This window comes from Schistocerca piceifrons, chromosome 7 (genome assembly GCF_021461385.2).
Source record: "Schistocerca piceifrons isolate TAMUIC-IGC-003096 chromosome 7, iqSchPice1.1, whole genome shotgun sequence".
NCBI classification, from domain to species: Eukaryota; Metazoa; Arthropoda; class Insecta; order Orthoptera; family Acrididae; genus Schistocerca; species Schistocerca piceifrons.
The window spans coordinates 405384538-405406205 of record NC_060144.1 but is presented as its reverse complement, the minus strand read 5'-3'; the positions used below and the strand labels follow the sequence as shown (position 1 = coordinate 405406205).

The window sequence follows — 21668 nt, the reverse complement described above, 5'->3', positions numbered from 1 at the left end:
TGATATCACAGTGTAGATTTTTTTTACAAGATAAAATGCAATTAATGCTCAACACGAAAAATGTAGGTCAGACTGGACGGAGCTTTTGAAATTGACTCAAAGAACGACTCAAGTAGACTCAAAGAACACATTAATGCTTTTAGATACATCACATCCAATAAATCTGCTATAGCTACACGCATTCAGGGCACAGGATATTCCTTTGATAACATAGAGGACAATCTTAATGACATTTCACAAAATGAACAAACACCGTAAACTCAATCCTTTATGAAGAGATGGAAATTTTCATTCACGGCGGAAAACGTGGACAGAACACATGAAATGAAAAGGCTGTTACAGTGGCAATGAGCTGCTTTAAAAGCTTTGTGGGTATATTATGCATTATTACTCTTTCTGCCTTCTATCTAGGGAGTAAGTTAAAAAACACTGTAGAGAAACAGTATTTTCATACTAAGTCTGCACACTTACTTTATCTATTATTTTCTTTTTATGTTGTAAAAAAGGAAGAACTTCATAATTGCTATTTCTGTCTCTGATCCACAATGTAAATTAGACATGAATGATCTCTGAGACAAAGTACCATATTTTACAATGCTACAACCTTTGGTGTGTTTATATCAGTGGTTTTTGTTTCTGTGTAAAAAATCAAGTCATAAATGTTCATTTATGGCAAACTGCAAGGTTCTGTACACTGGAACAGATTGTAAGTAACTCAATTGCCATTTCAAATGCACAATCTTAGTGCCATATGATGATAGCAAGTGTCTGTTAATTTTTTGTAGCAAAATGAAACCAAAACGATCTACTAGCTGCATGCAGCTGGTACATATGTAACAAGATGTTGCTGTTTTCCATCTGAAGATGAGAGTGTAAACTCTCGAAACACGTTGTGGAAGAAAATAAAAAGTGACTGACACAGACAAATAGTTTTATTTGAACTTTCACAGCTAGTTAGTGGTCATACGAAAGTAGAACATGAACCCATCTGGGTCTATGGTGGTGATGTGAGCCATGGGGCAAGGGGTTGTGAGCATAGGTGGACTATGGCTGGACAGTGATATTTTTTAGGATGGATAGGTGGCTGAATGCCACTATGGTAGGGGTGGGCATTATATTCCTAATTTCAGGGCACGACAAGAAGTAGTTCAAACTCCGGAGAGAATGTGATTCAGTTGCTCCACTTGTCCATGTCTCTTTGTCACGAGACTGGTGTTTGTTTGGCTGACAATGGGTATGTGTGTGGGGGTGGTAGCTGACTGGGAGGATGAGGCATGGGAGATCTGTTACTGGACAAAGTGTACGGGGGTGGGGGGTGGGGGCATTAAGTTAGGTCTATGAAGACTTTGGTGTGACCTTTGGCACACTTGGAGAGGAACTGCTTGTCAATAGTGATGCAACAGTCACAATTGGCTAATTTTTATGTAAGGGACTTGCTGGTGTGGAATGGGTGGATGCTGTGGAAATGGAGGTAGGCCTATTCTTGGTTTGATGTGGATGGAGGTACTGACTGATGTAGCCATCTTTGAGATGGGGGTCTACATTGAGGAAAGTGGTTTGTTGGGCTGAAGTAGATTGGTGGAAATGAACGGGAAGATGATGTTGGTCCTGGGGAATGTGGATAGGATTTCCTCGCCCTCTATCCAGATCATGAATATGTCGACAGTGAATCTGAACCAGGTGAGAGGCTTGGTATTCTGGGGTGAACCGAAAGATTCCCATGGGTGCTCCATTAATAGGTTACAATAGTATAGCTAGTAAGTGCCCAATGCTGTACCAAAATTTTTTTGTAGGGCTGTCAAAGGAGAAGTAATTGTGTTTGAGGATGTATTTGGTTGTAGTGACCACAAGGCAGGTAGTGGTTCAGGAGTTAGTTTGGCATTGGGAAAGGTAGTATTAAATAGCAAGAAGTACGTAGACATGGAAGGTGTACAGGGAGGTGGCATAAGACACCAGATAGTAAAGAAACAGGAACTGTAGGGAGCCCTTAGATGAAACAGTCGGCATCTTACATACAAGAGGGTAGGTTGCGAGTAACAGGTTGAAGGTGTTGGTCCACAAGGGCTTTGCCGCAGCAATTTGTCCTGGGCGGTTGAATTTTCATTATGTAGGAAGCATCCAGATTTCTGCAGAACCTCCACATCTTCTCCCTATACACTTCAGCTGGTTTTCTTCAGCCCAACAAGCCGCCTCCCTTGATTTCGTATCTGTAGCGACTAGCTGACCCTCTCCAAATATGCCAAGGGTCTCATTGAGGCCACCAATGACCGAAATTACCCTCCACACATTGTCCAGAAATAGATATACCTTGCCTCGTCTCCCCTGTCATCTACCATCCCCCCCACATACCCACTGTCTGGCCAAGTAGGAGCACCCTTCTCATGACTAAGTAACACCGTAGCACCCATAAGTGGAGTAACTGAATCAAAATACCAGCCGAGGTTTTGACTATACTCGTCATGCCCTGAAATTAGAATATGACTTACTTGTCAAAAAGTAATTCCCTACACATTATCATTTTCTGTTCCTATTTCACATCTCTTCCTAGCACTTTGCCCCATGGCTCACACCACACAATAGATCCAGATGCTGAAGAGAAGAGATCACTATTGTTAAGCCTCCTGGTAAGTGCCAAAATTGAAAGAAATTTGTAAGTGAGTTTGACAGTTTCAGCAAGAATGTGTTACAGCACAAAATATTGTACTTTTATAATGAAGGTGAATATCCTACCGCAGTTAAACTATGTTTATACGTGGAAGAAGCAGGCAGTTTCAATGGTAGCAAATCTACCATGTGCGGAATATTAAGGGAAATGGGATTTAAATAGAGAAACGCCAATAATAGAAGAAAACTGCTCTTGGAGAGAAGTGACGACGTAGCAACAAGAAATGTGTTCTTTAGAAAAATGTACGAGATAAAAGAAGCCGAAAACTCTCGTATTTATTATTGTGATGAAACATACGTGAACGGGAGTCATTCAAGACTGACATGCATGAAGGCAAGTGAGGATGTGGGACACACAAAGGTTCCTTGTTTCTTGGCTAGCTCAGTTGGTAGAGCACTTGGCTGTAAAGGCAAAGGTCCCGAGTTCGAGTCTTGGTCCTATACATAGTTTTAATCTGCCAGGAAGTTTCACATCAGCGCACACTCCGCTGCAGAGTGAAAATTTCATTACATAAAATTTCTTTTCTATTTATGCTAATCAGACTGCTTTCTTCACTTTTGAAAAAATAATTATTTATACATTCCACGCGATATTTTGGTGATTAAATATTCTAACATCTCCTTTGAAAATTTGTGTTGGGCAGTTATCAAAATCTGTCCTTGCTTTCTTCAAGACTAGCATCAACAAACAGTGAGTGGAAACTTGTTTAATATTATGTATGGTAATAACTTTGTACAATAAAAACAATATCAACGACAGTTATAAATTGTTGTAGGTGAGGTGTCTAGAAACAGAAAATATCTTCTTAAATGTGCAACAGACCTTCCTTATATTTTTTGAAGTAAGATTCTTTGAGGTGCATGCTGAAAAGAGACTGTTAAAGTATATCGCTCAGATGTTCGCTAACTCACTTAAAAAAAGGCAGGCTTAATTTTGAATGTGCATGTAATTCGTCTGCAACTCCAAGTATATAATTGTTCTACAGGTTGCTAGCCATTGCAAGGTGAACTTTATCTTGGGTTCAAAAGGGAGAGATAAATACTCGAAAATGTACAGTGGTTTCTCCCAATAATCGCACATATTACAAGACATTTTGTGTGTATTATAAAAATTGTTTGAGGATGGTCAAAAGTCACTGCTGGTTCAGGATGTGTCAGTAAATATAACATTTTTTCACTATATTTCTTTTCTCCTTTTTAAACTTTATTTTACAAGACATCACAAGATGAACATATTTCCTGGGAAAGATAGATAAATGTGCAGCAGTATTTCCCAATTACTCATCGATCAACAGAAACGACAAGCAATGCAAATGTGTGTATTATTGTTGTCACTGTTCATCCTATTACCGTATATATATATATAAACAAAGATGATGTGACTTACCATACGAAAGCGCTGGCAGGTCGATAGAAACACAGACAGACACACACATACACACAAAATTCAAGCTTTCGCAACAAACTGTTGCCTCATCAGGAAAGGGGGAAGAAGAGGGAAAGACGAAAGGAAGTGGGTTTTTAGGGAGAGGGTAAGGAGTCATTCCAATCCCGGGAGCGGAAAGACTTACCTTAGGGGGAAAAAAGGACGGGTATGTATATGTGTGTGTGTGTGTGTGTGTGTGTGTGTGTGTGTGTGTGTGTGCGCGCGCTTGTCTGTATGTGTATGGATGAATATGTGTGTGTGTGTGCCAGTGTATACCCGTCCTTTTTTCCTCCTTTCCTCCTTTTTTCCCCCTAAGGTAAGTCTTTTCGCTCCCGGGATTGGAATGACTCCTTACCCTCCCCCTTAAAACCCACTTCCTTTCGTCTTTCCCTCTCCTTCCCTCTTTCCTGATGAGGCAACAGTTTGTTGCGAAAGCTTGAATTTTGTGTGTATGTTTGTGTTTGTTTGTGTGTCTATCGATGTGCCAGCGCTTTCCTTTGGTAAGTCACATCATCTTTGTTTTTAGATATATTTTTCCCACGTGGAATGTTTCCCTCTAGCTTTCCTCACAAATGTATAAATCGTTGCACTTGTCAAGTGTCTTGTACATGTATGTAACATTAATGGGTGCCAGTCAGCAGCCAACTGCTGAATGGAGTTCAGCTAATGCACATTGCTACATTGCAACCGAAGGCTTCCCCCACCACTACTCTGGCTATACAGAAGCCTCCAGCCACCCATCAAGTTAGATGGTGTGCACTCTAGTCTGTTCTCCACCTATCCCTTCCCTGCTCTCATTCCAGTACTGCCCACGCTTTCAATCCTACCAAATCATCTAGTTAGTGCTTTTTCCTTTTGCACTTGGCTCTGTTCCCTTCTCCCCCCCCCCCCCCCCCTCCCCCCCCCTCCCTCCTCTCTCCCACCAAGCAGACCCCTCCCGATGGTGAACGTAGAGGCCCACTATTCTCTCTTCCCCTCCATGTTTCTACATGCTTGCTTGGACAGCACTGGCATGGTCTCCTGCATCTCTCCCTGCTATACATCTCTTTGTACCCCCATAAAGATTTCTGCTTTGCTTACCTCAGACACAGTTGCAGTCAAACCTGGTTGTCTGTAGACAACAGTGGCCGTGTGAGTTGTGCATGTATGAATATGTGTGTTTGTTGGGGGGGGGGGGGGGGGGCGGTATATGCCTAATGGAGATAGTCTGATTGCTGAATTTTATAAAGAGGTCTCTTTCATTGTGCCTGTCTGCCTCTCAGTGCCTCCTGCATGTTTTGAGGAGCATCAACCCTTTCATATTCTTGTTATTCCATCTAGTATTTTCCAATGTTTGAATATAAGGTATTGAGCTTCTGTTAACGTAAGCCTTTTTGGTAAAGCCATTCTGGATAATTAAAGAAAATTGGTAAAAGTTGTGGTTATTCCAGTGTTGCTGTAAAGTGTTAAATAATTTTGGGCAGATGTCACTGCAGTGTGTAGCTAAGCTGTTATGTTAACATATAAGTAAAGGAGGAACACTCAAAATATATGTTGAAATGGTAGCTCCATGTTTTGTGTGTGTGTGTGTGTGTGTGTGTGTGTGTGTGTGTGTGTGTGTGGGTGCGTGCGTGCGTGCGTGCGAGCGTGCGTGCGCATGAGTGGTGTTCCCCCCCTTAAACAAAGAAAATTTTTTTACTTAAGTTTCCCCAAGATGTTTCCATATTTAAGGAGTTTGTTGGAAGTGGGATGCACTTGTCATGAATAAAAATTATTAGCCATTAAAAAACAATCAATATAAGTTGTGACAAAGGAAAAACAAACATATAATACATTTCACAAAAAAGCGGAGATGCTGAGCTTCGATAGGCACAACAAAAAGATTCACGCAATTATAGCTTTCGGCCATAAAGGCCTTTGTCAGCAGTAGACACACACACGCACACACACACACACACACACACACACACACACACACACACACACACACACACACAACTTGCACACACATCTGCAGTCTCAGAGCTGAAACCCCACTGTGAGCAGCAGCACCAGTGCATGATGGGAGTGGTGACTGGGTGGGGGTAAGGAGGAGGCTGTGGCGAGGACGGGGAGGGATAGTATGGTGGGAGTGGCTGACAGTGAAGTGTTGCAGTTTAGACAGAGGGCAGGAGAGAAGATGCGGAGGGGGGAGGGGGTGAGTAACGGAATGGAGAGAAATAAAAAGACTGGGTGTGGCGGTGAAATGACGGCTGTGTAGTGCTGGAATGGGAAAAGGGAGGGGGCTGGATGGGCGAGGACAGTGACTAACGAAGATTGAGGCCAGCAGGGTTATGGGAACGTAGGATGTATTGCAGGGAAAGTTCCCACCTGCGCAATTCAGAAAAGCTGGTGTTGGTGGGAAGGATCCATATGGTACAGGCTGTGAAGCTGTCATTGAGATGAAGGATATCACATTTGGCAGCGCATTCAGACACAGGGTGGTCCACTTGTTTTTTGATCACATTTGTCGGTGGCCATTCACGTGGACAGACAGCTTGTTGGTTGTCATGCCTACATATAATGCAGCACAGTGGTTGCAGCTTAGCTTGTAAATCACATGACTAGTTTCACAGGTAGCCCTGCCTTTGATGGGATAGGTGATGTTAGTGACTGGACTGGAGTAGGTAGTGGTAGGAGGATGTATGGGACAGGTCTTGCATCTAGGTCTGTTATAGGGGTATGAGCCATGAGGTAAGGGATTGGGAGCAGGGGTTGTGTAAGGATGGACGAGTATATAGTGTAGGTTCAGTGGGTGGCGGAATACCACGGTAGGAGGGGTGGGAAGGATAGTGGACAGGACATTTCTCATTTCAGGGCACGACGAGAGGTAATCGAAACCCTGGCAGAGAATGTAATTAAGTTGCTCCAGTCCCGGATGGTACTGAGTTAAGAGGGGAATGCTTCTCTGTGGCCGGACTGTGGGGCGTTGGGAGGTGGTGGGAGACTGGAAAGATAAGGCACGGGAGATTTGTTTTTGTACAATGATGTGAGGATAATTACGGTCAGTGAAGGCTTCAGTGAGACCCCTGGTATAATTTGAAAGGGACTGCTTGTCACTGCAGATGCGACGACCACGGGTGGCTAGGCTGTACGGAAGGGACCTCTTGGTATGGAATAGGTGGCAGCTGCCAAAGTGGAGGTATTGCTGGTTGTTAACAGGTTTGATATGGACGGAGGTACTGATGTAGCCATCTCTGGGGTGAAGGTCAACATCTAGGAAGGTGGCTTGTTGGGTTGAGTAGGACCAGGTGAAGCAAATGGGAGAGAAGTTGTTGAGGTTCTGGAGGAATGTGAATAAGGTGTCCTCACCTTCAATCCAGATAGCAAATATGTCGTCAATGAATCTGAACCAGGTGAGGGGCTTAGGATTCTGGGTTTTTAGGAAGAATTCCTCTAGATGGCCCATGAATAGGTTAGTGTAGGATGGTGCCGTGCGGGTGCCCATAGCCGTACCACAGATTTGTTTGTAGGTAATTCCTTAAAAAGAGAAGTAATTGTGGGTGAGGATGTAGTTGGCCATGGAGACTAGGAAGGAGGTTGTTGGTTTGGAATCCATAGGGCATTTGGAAAGGTAGTGTTCGATAGCAGTAAGGCCATGGGCATTAGGAATGTTACTGTACAGGGAGGTGGCATCAACAGTGATGAGCAGGGCACCATGTGGTAAAGGAACAGGAACTGTGGAGGGTAGGTCAAGAAAATGGTTAGTATCTTTTATATAGGAGCATAGGTTCCGGGTAATAGGTTGCAGGTGTTGATCTACGAGAGCAGAGATTCTCTCAGTGGGGGCACAGTAACTGGCCGCTATGGGACATCCTGGGTGGTTGGGTTTTTGGACTTGAGAAAGTGTGTAGAAGGTGGGAGTGTGGGGAGAGGTTCTGGGATGGGCCTAAGGATTTGAGTAGTGACTGGAGATCCTGCTGGATTACTGGAATGGGATCATTGTGGTATGGTTTGTAGGTGGAAGTATCTGACAGCTGACGGAGTCCTTCTGCCACATAATCCTTGCGGTTCATAACAACGGTGATGGAGCCTTTCTCAGCAGGCAGGATTATAAGGTCAGGATCAGTTTTTAGTTGGAGGACTGCAGTTCTTTCTGTGGATGTAAGGTTAGTTTGCGTGTTGAGGGATTTGGGGAATGATGCTGAGGCAAGGTTCAAGTACAAGAAATTCTGGAAAGTTAACGGGGGGGGGGGGGGGGTTGAAGGCAGTGTGGGTGGATCACGGTTAGGTAGAGGAGTGAACTGAGTTAGACAGGGTTCAATATTGGTCGTAGGTTGAGTCTGATTGGTCAGGTTGGTGGCGAAAAAGTGTTTCACTGTAGGGACCGGGAGGAGGACAGGAGGTCTTTAACTAGTCGTGCATGGTTGAATTTGGGAGTGGGGCAAAAGGTGAGACCTTTGGAAAGGACTGATATTTCTGTGGGACTAAGGCTTCTGGAGGAAAGGTTCATAGCTGTGTTGCAGGTCTGTTTAGGTTCTGGGTTGGGTGGTGGTGGTGGGAGGGAGTTTTGGAGGATGGGGCTAGTGTAGTAGGTCTGTAAGACAGGGTTTGTCAGCTATGAGGGGGAGTGGGGGAGGTTTGGAGGTTGTTGTAGAAGTGGTGGACAGTGGTACTCCGAGGTGGGAGTAGGAAGTGAGTAGGATGGAGAGCTTTTTGAGGTGTTGTTGTGCATGTTGCTCAAGTTCCTGCAGGGCAAGAGTTTCGGTATGTGTTATGGGTTCCAGGAATTTGGGATTACATAGCAGGAGAACTTTGCAGATGGAGGGAAGGTACTGGAAGGAGGATTGGGCTTGGTTTAATATGGTTTTGCAGGACTACGTTGGTGAGGGATAAGGATTGACGGAATCGGAACAGGTGAAGGTCATTGTGGAAGGAGTGGTGGCAACCAGAGATGGGTAATTAGATGGTAATGCCATTATGGGAGATTCCATGAGCCAAGCAAAAATGCAGGAACAGTATGTGGGACTGGGATCTGGCTAGGGACAAGGAAACTTGTCTGTATTGACGCAGATGGAAGGAGCAAAGATCCATGGTGGTGCAAAAAATTACATAACAAAGTAGAAATACGTCCAAAAAATTACGCAAAAATACACCCAAATACGTGAGAAATGTAGGTAAAGGATGAAATGGATGCACAAAGGGGGAAAAAGTCCCTCTCAAAATATACCAAGGGTCTCGCTGAAGCTTTCACTGACGTAATTATCCTCCCATTCTTGTACAAAAACAAATCCCCCTTCCTTATCTTTCCAGTCTCCCACCACCTCCCAACGCCCCACAGTCCGGCCACAGAGGAGCATTCCCCTCATAACTCAGTACCATCTGGGACAGGAGCAACTGAATTACATTCCCTACCAGGGTTTCAATTACCTCTCGTCATGCCCTGAAATGAGAAATGTCCTGCCCACTATCCTTCCCACCCCTCCTACCGTGGTATTCCGCCACCCACCGAACCTACACTATATACTCGTCCATCCTTACACAACCCCTGCTCCCAATCCCTTACCTCATGGCTCATACCCCTGTAACAGACCTAGATGCAAGACCTGTCCCATACATCCTCCTACTACCACCTACTCCAGTCCGGTCACTGACATCACCTATCCCATCAAAGGCAGGGCTACCTGTGAAACCAGTCATGTGATTTACAAGCTAAGCTGCAACCACCATGCTGCATTATATGTAGGCATGACAACCAACAAGCTGTCTGTCCGCATGAATGGCCACCAACAAACTGTGATCAAAAAACAAGTGGACCACCCTGTGTCTGAATGCGCTGCCAAATGTGATATCTTTCATCTCAATGACAGCTTCACAGCCTGTACCATATGGATCCTTCCCACCAACATCAGCTTTTCTGAACTGCCCAGGTGGGAACTTTCCCTGCAATACATCCTACGTTCCCATAACCCTGCTGGCCTCAACCTTCATTAGTCACTGTCCTCACCCATCCAGCCCCCTCCCTGTTCCCATGCCAGCACTACACAGCTGTCATTTCACCGCCACACCCAGTCTTTTTATTTCTCTCCATTCCGTTACTTACCCCCCTCCCCCCTCCGCATCTTCTCTCCTGTCCTCTGTCTAAACTGCAACACTTCACTGTCTGCCCCTCCCACCATACTATCCCTCCCCGTCCCCGCTGCAGCCTCCTTACCCCCACCCAGTCACCACTCCCATCATGCGCTGGTGCTGTTGCCCGCAGTGTAGTTTCAGCTCTGAGACTGCAGATGTGTGTGCAAGTTGTGTTTGTGTGTGTGTGTGTGTGTGTGTGTGTGTGTGTGTGTGTGTGTGTACTGCTGACAAAGGCCTTAATGGCCGAAAGCTATAATTGTGTGAATCTTTTTGTTGTGCCTATCGCAACTCAGCATCTCCGCTATATGGTGAGTAGAAACTATCCTTCTCTGGTATTGTTACATTCCATCCTGGATTTTCCATTATTTGATTTTACAAAAAACTTCCTTACTCTTGTTGACAGTTTTATTGTGACGTGTGTGTTTAATATTCTCTTTTCTAATATTATTTCTGTCTGTGATTTTGGCTGATGTTTCCCTTAAAGATTTGTTTTTCATGATTTATTTGTTATTTATTTTATATCTATGTGAATAGTAATTATATCCAAAAACAAAGATGATGCAACCCACCAAACGAAAGCGCTGGTGGGTCGACAGACACACAAACAAACACAAACACACACACAAAATTCTAGCTTTCGCAACCAACGGTTGCTTCGTGAGGAAAGAGTGTTCCTGACGAAGCAACCGTTGGTTGCGAAAGCTAGAATTTTGTGTGTGTGTTTGTTTTTGTGGGTCGACAGTCTGTCGACCTGCCAGCGCTTTTGTTTGGTGGGTCGCATCATCTTTGTTTTTTGAATAGTAATTATGACGTACACTGTGCATACAAAATAAACACAGTACACTGTCAGTAACCCGGCACACATCCAGCCTCTAACTGATCAAGCAACAGTGATGCATACAGTAGTGAATTTTCATGTTCAGTTATGTTGTTAGATAATTACATTGCTAAACAATGCTGTCTTATTTCGAAATAGAGGCTACTAAAAGGAAACAAGTTACGCCAGACCTCAAACAGAAACTCAAAATTAGAGTTACGTTGAACTGAGGTTCTTCGCAGGGCAGTTACTTACTACAAGACTTGAGTAGATAGAGAGATAATCAAAAGTGCACAGGAAAGTTATGATAAGTGATGAGGAAGAGTATGTGAGAGAACTTGAAGAAATCTCTCTCACTCCTGATGTTAAAGCTGTAGACATCTTCCTGGAGTACATTATGCAACAATCAGAAACCTGCTGTACCAATGTAATGCTAGTAAATCAATTTACTATTAAAGCGTACTACCTTCACCTATCATTGTGACAGCTAAAAATGTGGGCGTGTTTCATAGGGAGTGATACTGCTGTATATATGTACCCATTCAAGGACCAAGTTTTCTGTGAAAGTGTATATGTCTGTTGAGTTAATAAAGTACGGGGTGTTCAAAAAGTCTCTCCGCAGTGCCGTATGATTGTTAGCCGCGTGTGCCGTAAACCGCAGTGAATATACTGAAATGAAACTCAGTGAAATAAAAGTTATCAATTTACTGAATATTCATTTTTACTTACAAATTTTCACATTAAATGTTGAAAGTGTCCCCCCCCCCCATTGTTGAATACACAATTCAATTCATATAATCATGTTTACAAACACAAGCTGTAACATTTATTCTGTAACAGGAGCAGTGAAAGTGAATATTGCAGTTTTCACTTCATCGATGGATTTTGGACGGTTTTTATAGACAGTTGCTTTCGCTGCACCCCAGAAGAAAAAGTCAAGCATTGTTAGGTCAGGCGATTGTTGAGGCCAAAGTCCCTGTGAAATTATGCAATCACCAAAAACATCAGCAAGCAGTGACATTGAAACGTGAGCTGTATGCGCGGTTGCACCATCTCGTTGAAAATAACTGTTCAGTATTTCACTTAGCACAAGTTCTCCTATAAATGGGTACAGAATATCACTGTGGTATCGTTGTGTGTTATTGTTTCATTGAAAAATATGGGATCCACAATCCGATGTCTAGAAATTGCAATCCAAACTCCTATTTTCACGGAATGAAGTGGTTCCTCATGAATACGCAATGGATTTGCAGCACTCCACATACAAAAATTTTGCGAGTTCATGTACCCGGATAAATGAAACCACACCTCATCAGTGAAAAACATTTCATTAATAATATCCCTTCCTTTTTGTTGAACGAAATTTTTAAACCATTGACAATAATGCAGTCTTTTGTCATGATCAGTATCTTTCAGTTCTTGGATGACTGTCACTTTGTATGGGAAAAGTTTTAGTTTTTTCCTTACAGCTGTGTGGGCCATTCCGACACTAACATCAACTTCCTGGGCAAGTTTTCTTACTGACTTGTTTGGACTCATGGGCATTCTATCGAAAATGTCAAGTAGTTTACTCTGAGACAAAACGCTAGGACAATCACTTCTCGGTGCGTCTGTCACTGGACCCTTACTTCGAAATTTGTTAACCAAATCTCACACAGTACCGCGATGTGGGGAGTGTTGTCTCCGGGAAAACTGAATTAAATGTTTGACAAACTGAAACTGTGTATTTACCACTGGCTTTGAACAATTGTTCGACTAAAAACACACATTCTTCAATAGTTAGCATTTTAACACTGACAAAAACTAAACAGATGAGCAAAGGAACTAACTTAAATGTTCACACCAACATGTATCGACACACACCAACGATACTACTGACGCTGGCTGAGAGAAACGAAACAGTGGAATGTTGGGAGAGTCCACTTGAAGGGAAGTAACCCTGGCAGGCGAGCAACCATACAGCACACGCGGCTAATAATCGTACGGCACATGCTGCTAATAATCATACAGCACTGCGGAGAGACTTTTTGAACATCCTGTATAATCCCTGTTTGTTTACGGTAAATTTCAGGTGCTTAATAATCTGATACTTCCGATAATCCATATGTGCAAGGAATGGTCAGATTAGCAAGAGTCTAATGTGTCTTATAGTTTTCTGACATAACTAATGTAGCTCAGAGCTTGTTTTGTGCTATATCAACTCATAAAAGAACCGCTAGAGCAAGCCCTTACTCCTTAGCTTCTGGTATGTCATTGTGATGTGATTTACTAGATATTATTTCAGCTGATTTCTGTGAAATTTTGATGGGCATCACTGAATCTTCTACTAATAAATAATGCTTGTGTGTTCTAGGTTAACAATTATGGTATGAATGGTGATGCATCTGGTTTTATGACACCATATATGGGTACATTTTATTATGGAAACAACAGTTACATGCATTTGGATGACATCACCTTGAAGGAGTATATCAGGAAACAAATGTAAGTACATTTTTGGTGGAAGGTAATTACTACTTGCTGTGAACATGGTCAGAATTAAGATTTCCAGGCACTTGATTGTACAAATTGAAAGAAAAAGTTTTGGGACTTTTATCGATCGAAAAATCTATGGGGATTTCATTGAACACTTTCTAAATACTATACCAGGTTTACTGGTATGAAATGAGCGTTTCGTGTGTGTGTGTGTGTGTGTGTGTGTGTGTGTGTGTGTGTGTGTGTGTGTGTGTGTGTGTGTGTAAATGAAACACTAATTTTGAATTGAAAAGTAAAAACATTTTATTCAAAGTACTGACCATTGTTTTCTATACATTTTGACTAGCTTTCTGGCAATTTGTGGACACCATGCCAAAAGAAATGTTTGTCTTCTGAAGCAAACCAATCAGACACCCAATTTTCGACTTCTTTGTAGGAATCAGTGTTCCTCAGCCAGTGTGTGTCCCCATTGATGAAAACAATTGGTAGTCGGAAGGGGCCAAGTCTGGTGAATACGGCGGGGTGGGGTAGCAGCTCCCAGCCAAGTGTTTTGATTGTATCCTGAACCAGTTTTGCTTTGTGTGCAGGTGCATTGTCGTGTAAAAAAATTACTTTGCCATGTCTTCTGACCCATTGTGGTCTTTTTTTCGATCAATGCATAGTTCAGATTGATCATTTGTTGTCTGCAGCAATTAGTTTTCACAGTTTCATCGGGTTTTAGAAGCTCATGATACACCACACCTTTCTGATCCCACCAAACACAGAGCATTGTGTTCTTACTGAATCGATCTGGTTTTGCATCAATGTTGACGGTTGTCCCGGATTAACCTATGATTTTTCTCGTTTAGGATTCTTAAAATAAATCCAGTAATCATCGCCAGTAACAATTCGATGCAAAATTGATTTTCTTTCATGTCTTTGAAGCAAAATTTGACAAATGGTTTTTCGGTTTTCCATCTGTCTGTCTTTCAATTCATGTGGCACCCATTTTCCACACTTTTGGATCTTTCCCATAGCTTTCAAATGGTCATAAATTGTTTGTTGTGCAACAATTGGCATTGCTGCCATTTGCTTCTGACTCAAAGTATCATCTTCGTCCAATATTGCTTGCAATTTGGCGTCTTCGAACTTTATGGGTGGTCTTCCACGTTCTTCATTTCTTACATCAAAATCATTATTTCTGAATTGTTGAAATCATCTTTTGCATGTTGCTTCTGATAGAGCATGATTACCATATGCCTTGACAAGCATTCGATGTGACTCTGCAGCACTATTTTTCAAACGAAAACAAAAATTTAATGCTTTCCGCAAATCATCACTCTCTGGTACAAAATTCGACATTGTTAACACGATGAAAACATATGATGTTGTTTGTTCCATGACTTGATGTATGCTAAATATCTTTGACAGATGTCATACCAACCAAACAAAAAAAAAAATTAAGGCTCGTTCACAACAAATGTCCCCTATCGACACATTTGTATCTTAACGTTCATTTAATACCGGTACACCTGGTATAATCTTCAGAAATAGATCAGCTTAATCATGTTTACTACTGAAACAGTGCACTTTAAAATTGTGAGATGACTGAACAGAAATTGGTTCAAAAGTACATTTTTTTAAAAATATTTTATATGTGTAATTCTCTCTTTGCCTGCCTCTGTGTGTGTGTGTGTGTGTGTGTGTGTGTGTGTGTGTGTGTGCGCGCGCGCGCGTGCGTGTGTGTGTGTGCGCACACACACCCAAAAGTGAGTTCACATTTGTGTGAAATTAGTTCACAGTTGTCTGAAAATTAAACAAAGATTGTATACTTTTCTAACTTGCCTTATTCTTTAATTTAAAAGTAAATAACTACTGATGCATGAAGGTAATTTTACAAGGTAGAAATTGATTACATATTGTGTCACTTGATAACTTTGCGGAAATAGATAGGTCAACAAAATTTGTACGTATGAAGTTTTTTCCATTCTTGTTATATAAATTTAAAATGAATATGAATTATAAACCTGAGCTACAGTGTTCTACTTGTATGTATGTATGTATGTATGTGTGTGTGTGGTGACTAGTCAGAGCATCCTGTGCTCAAGGGATGAGTTGGCTTTGCTGTGCATGTTGGTTACATTCTGGGATACTGCCATATTGCACCACCCAGTGTTACTTAGTTAAGTGAGTGTCTGCAGTGCAGAAAACACTTAATGCTGTTTACCAGTACCACTTTGTACAGCCTCACCAGTAACTAGAAAAAGCTTATGAAGGAAGATCAACCCATAATAGAATTGATGTGGTGTACCATGTGACCTTCATTTTGTCTAAAATTTAATTAATCATCATCATAACGAAAGTTATCAGAGCAAATGGCTATAAACAAATTACAGTGAATCCCCACTTTTACATTTTTCAAGGGACTTAAAAAAAATGGTGTAGACTACGGGAAAATGTAAAATGTGGGAAATAATGTCGTACGCTGTAAAAGTTATATATAGGATACCCCCTTGCACTTTATGTATAATACATGTACGTAACAGGCATCAAAAGACTGGTCAGGAACTTCTTCACTATCTGATGAAGGTTTATTATATAATAAAAACTGCTGATGTAACTGGAACTGATAACTGTCTGGGAAGTATGCACGCACTCTCAAACTATCACCCACACTGTTTGTTTGTGTAACATCACAAAATACACATACGTAAATACTGCACTTGACAATGACAATAAATTCTCGAAACACGTTTTGCTCAGCATGTATACAATACGTAACCTGCGCTGTGCTTACACTAAAAACGTTTGAGCAATGCAAACTGAATGATGGTGTCAACTAGCACTCCACATGGCCATACACCAAAACACGCTAAATATGGTTTGACAAAGGTGTCACAATGATCACAACAATCACGAATCTGCATTTGCCCAGTAGAGACAGTTTGGAAATGATTGTGATTAGTCACGATATCTTCATTTGAACAAACCTAGTTACGCCCATCAGCCACTGCGCCATTAGAGCTTGGCAGCGGCAGGATATACGGTACAACTTGTTAACAATGTTTACTCGTTTACCGGTTCAAAGCCGCTGAGTAGAATGCCCTGGCATCAAGAAACTTAACCACTTAATATTTGTACACTACTCTACAGTCAACATCATATTTTCTCCACACACACACACACACACACACACACACACACACCACTGTCTCTGGCCAGAAAAGGCCTTGTGGTGCGCGCGCACTATCCAAATAATGTTTAGGAGACTTGAACTGTGCCTGTGTGTGTGACCACCTCATCCTCTGTAAGGTGATTAGTAATTTACCCTTTCCATAAACCTGCTGTTTGCCTTCATTAGACAATATTGTGTGCAGAACACAAAAATAATGTAATGAAGAACATAACACAACACCCATAGCATAAGCTTTACTCAGACAGGCTGAAAAATTTTGTCACAACTATTTTTCCCGTATTTTGAGAAAATAGTAAAGGCACAGATCATTTGTCAGTGTATTGTCTGTGTGCCTGTCACAGAATTAGTGAATTACAACTTTTCTGCAAATGGATTCACTATGTTACTATCTATCCTCTTCAAGTAACAAACACATCAATTGTACCAAATCTTGCCCATCTTTGCCCATGTATCTGACCATTGACATGTGACTTTTCACTACCACTGAAGGACATGCATTTATTTCTGTCAGCAAACCTGTTTTCATGTTGGTGTCACTTCACTTAAGGTGCAATAATTTGACCCCCCCCCCCCCCCCCCCTTCTTTGAATGTGACCCTGCTACTCCTATTCTCTCACATCAATTTGGATCTTGTGACTTACATAATCTGGTCCATTTCTTTTTTGATAAGCATCAAACATTACTTTCAAATTGCTCAGGGGCAAGTATAGAATTACTGATCAATACTACCCTTCAGGAGAAATTACATTACTCAGTGTTTGTCCTTTTCATTCTATGCTTTCATATGTTTTATTTTTGCCTTTCAAATGACACATGCTCAAATATGTTTATTATTCTTTTTGTTGTACCTGTCTGCAACTCAGTTAAATCCTCTGTGTAGTGAGTTGCAGTCTTTCCTTGCCATACTGTTGTTATTTTATCCTGGACTTTTCATTGTTATGTACATATATAAAAGTAAATTTGCAATACTAGTTCCAGTGATTTATAGTTCCTTCATCAGGGAGGAGATGGGGATCGACTAGGAAAGATTAAAAAGGTTGGGTCAACGTACATTGTCCGTTGTAAATTAAAATAAATGTATAACCTTCCACCTAACTTTGTATAAGCTGCTTTCGGAAAAACCCAGGAATTTTTTCATCCAGGAGAAAACCGGGAAAAACCAGGAAATTTTTTAGAATTCTGGGAATTTTTCATTGTTTTTGTTTTCAGTTAAATTTTTGTAATTTTGACTGGTAAGAACCGATACTCTAACAAAGGATATTACTGTATCCCGCTACTGCAGAATAATACTGCAGCAATAAAACACAAACGAGAGAACAAATGAAAATAAAACTTAAATTTCAAAGGAAATGCGCCATATACAGCAACAAAACACAGTGCTCATACAAGCGTTAGCCAACAGCAGAATGTGTCAAAGGCGTTAGGAAAACTATGCCTTGTTTCGTAACAATAAATTGCCTCCGATGAGCGTGATGTTGCAACTGTTTACATTAGATTCGTTTTAGCAGTTACGAGCGGGATCATGTGCATGCGCAGTTGAGTAGTACCTTCTCCCGCTTCTGGCTACAGAAATGTGGCTGTTGGCTGTGTAAGCTGTCTCAGCAAGCAGCTAGATGCTACCGGGAAAAATTTTACTGGAGCGCCCAAGCTGCCACATTCTTGCATGTACAGCAGGCCCAGACCTAGGAGGGGGGTGGGGGGCAAATTCATACTCTTGAGGGAAAAAAACCTTGTTTCACGAAACGACTAGCATCCAGCAGGCCCAGATCTAGGAGGGGGATGGGGGGTAAATTCATACGCTTGAGGGGGAAAACCTTGTTTCGCGAAGCAACTAGCATCCGGCGCACGTTAGTCTATCAATTATTCATATGACTTTGAAACGCATCCCTGTCGGTTTTTGAACATTTTTGAACACCTTCTAAGTTGATTTCTGAATGAATCGTAAGTTGATTTGTAAATGCGTGCATAGTGTACAAGATGTGTCTGTCAGGGGAATCCTTGTCACATGTAGAAACAAACTTTCATACAGACAAAAGGGGCTATACGAGCTGAGCGGAGTAAGGCCAAACGGATGAATGCCAACCACTGTCTGATTGTGTGGTTGATTGCATTTGCAAATGATGAGCATTGATATTACTAGCTAAATCCATAAATTCAAACAACCAGAGTGGAAACAAACGAATAACAGGTAAGAAAGATTACATATTATCTTCTCGGTGTATCCAAGAAAGTGAAATTTTGACAGAAAATTTTTGGCTGATTGCTGTACTAGTAAAGGTCAGTTGCACCGTCCCTGGCTGGCAGCCGCTTTAAGTTCTATTCTGGAAGAAGCACGGAAAACATGTTGTACGAACGTGTAGCAACGCCTGACTGGAGAATAATCGTGGGATAACTAAACTGGTGATTGTGGCAGAATTAGTGGTGTTAATCTGCAAATAAGCTTTGACATTGGCAGGAATAGTTACAGAACTAGCGATATCAAGATTGTTTGTTATAACGAGGAAGGAGAAGAAACGGGGACATCACACAAATTATGGAACAATATGACAATTCCAAGTTTGTATAAAAATTTCGTACTACTACTTTTCGATCTCATACTTGAGAAACTGGAGCGTATGAATGAAGTGTGAAACTATTTCCTATCGTAAAGCTTTTTGCTTGTAGTAGGCCTAATAGGCGTTTGATATTGGTACTTTGTGAATTATATTCTCTCGTTACAACAAAGACCATTTGTGCCAAAACAGTCTCATTTATTTGGTGTGTATTACAATTGTTGAAGTATTAGAAAGGCCTATTTTGTTTTATCTAGCAGACAGTGACAAAATAGACGTAATCAGGTCAGGAAACCACACCAGTCTTGGGTCCTATTTGCATTAACAGCTTTTTCAGTATTAGTCAATGACATTTTGACTTTTCATGTAGCAAAATGTGTGACGAACTTTGATGGGGTAATAGATTCTTTCGCAGAAAGTAAAGCACGCCATGTAAAGCTGTAGCAAGATTAGAGGGAAAAAAATTCTAGGAGCTAAGGATTGAAGAAATGTGTATTGTCTTGCTTGTCTCATGTCTTTACTGGGTTTATGTATCCTATATTTAATTTTATGTCACACAAAGCAGCAAGTTGTTAGCTGATATGGAATAAAGAGTGCAAATTTTCTCAGTTCTTTTTTTTTAAAAAAAAAAAAGGGGGGGGGGGGAGCAGGATGTCATACCGGCAGATTGTAAGTAGGAGAGGCACCACACGACATTTTAATTTCCACTGTCCTGAATATGGTATGATTGCATTCATTACAAAATATACACGTTTCAGTTCCACAGGGCGAAGTACAGTGACGTGTGATAGAAGAATGCTGTGTGAGGAGGCGAGGTACTGCCCTTTGGCACACTTAAGACCAAATAACATGTCTTACATTTCCTCGAACACACATGTTTTATGCATCAGACTCTTCAGAAAGATGTGTGCTACAAAATGAATATTTTTGAAAATTCGATTTTTTTAAATTTTTGACTCCCTATCTCAAACGCTTGAGGGAGTGGCGGGGTATTGCCCCGGTTCGGAAATATCGTAGATCAGGTGCTGATGCGCAGAGCAGTCTGAGTTAGAGTGGGGAGGTAGATTAGTCTCCACGTGACCCGTGTTTACATACAATGGTTTTGCTGTTTCCTCATCGTTTACTGCTCTCACGTCAAATGAAAACAAAACAGATTTCCGTGGCCAGGAGCTATCAAGTGAATTAAAATATATTCACATAATTACAGCAGGCTAAAATGTGTTATTAGTTTCAGATTTTATTTTATTTCCATCTTTCTGACAGTCAAGCGTTAATTGCCTTGCAAAACAATGAAGTTATTTTTGTCAATTTGCTAAAGAAATTTTCTTTTATTAATCTTTTCTGCTGAGGCAGATTATATTTGAAATGAAGTGTTCAATTCCACACACCGTTCACTGCATTTCAAGTGCACCTTTTCAACTTCTAGCATGTATGGCATTATGCTGTAATAAAGAACCAAACATGAGATAATACAGTACTGGCACTCCACCGCAAGTGCGGTGACGCCTAACAGGTCACGGGAAAATATTCCAAATGGTGGTTTGATAAGCGTTACTATCAAAGTGCCATCCTGGCAGTTACAATGGAGCTATGTGTGATAATGTACGATGAGTTTCTTAAATCACAGAGCGTTTGACTCTCATTTAAAAATCAACTCTTTGATGATGAGCCATTTAGGTGAATTTCGAGCCCAGAAGTCAGTGGTGTTTTATGATAGGTGGTGCCACCAGTAGGCAAAATTTGTAGCTAATTTTCGGGCAAGGAGACAAACAGTACATTGACAAATGTTCATTTTCACATTATGTTATACTTGCTACCTATTCTATAAAATTTTGAGGGAAATTTCATAGTAAGCATGGAGAGCATTATTTTTTGATCGTTTGTGTGCTACCTATTCTATAAAATTTTAAGGGAAATTTCATAGTAAGCATGGAGAGCATTATTTTTTGATCGTTTGTGTTGTTTGTATCTCCTGCATAAAAACTTGTCCAGGAGCCAAATTAAAAAATCTTAGGTCTTACTAGGTCAGGGCCAATGGCTTGCCAAACTTGATTTTTTTTTGCAGAGTTCCAGTTCTGGTCTCTTCTGTGCAAGTCTGTTAATCATTTGCATAACTATTGCAAACTACATAAACTTGAGCCTGATTACTGTAGTCAAGCCGTGGTCACTGTCTACAATTTTCACTGCCCCACACTTCCCTCCATTAATAAGTGAAGTAAGATTTCAGTTCCATATAAGGTTCCATATAATTATTTTGTACCACTTAAATTGATATTTAATGTTAATATTGATTGCTTTTTGAGATTTTTGTCAGTTTGCAGTTTATGACCCGCTGTTGTCAGCTGTATCGCTACCAAAATATTCAATATCCCCCATAAGTCCTATATAGTACAGGTCCCACACATAGCAATATTCTAGGATGGGTCTCAAGAGTTGTTTGTAAGTAATCTCCTGTAGACAATTACATTT

The 21668-nt window shown here is 41.2% G+C and overlaps 1 protein-coding gene across 5 annotated transcripts in view; it reads left to right on the top strand.

Annotated features, from left to right (window-relative positions):
* Positions 1–21668, top strand: part of LOC124805073 (la-related protein 1) — a 148480-nt gene that overhangs the window by 73260 nt on the left and 53552 nt on the right. For all 5 annotated transcript variants that reach the window (XM_047265502.1, XM_047265500.1, XM_047265504.1 and 2 more), the window contains one exon: positions 13351–13481. In XM_047265502.1, the coding sequence (XP_047121458.1) occupies positions 13351–13481 (131 nt within the window). The remainder of the gene's footprint in view (positions 1–13350; positions 13482–21668) is intronic.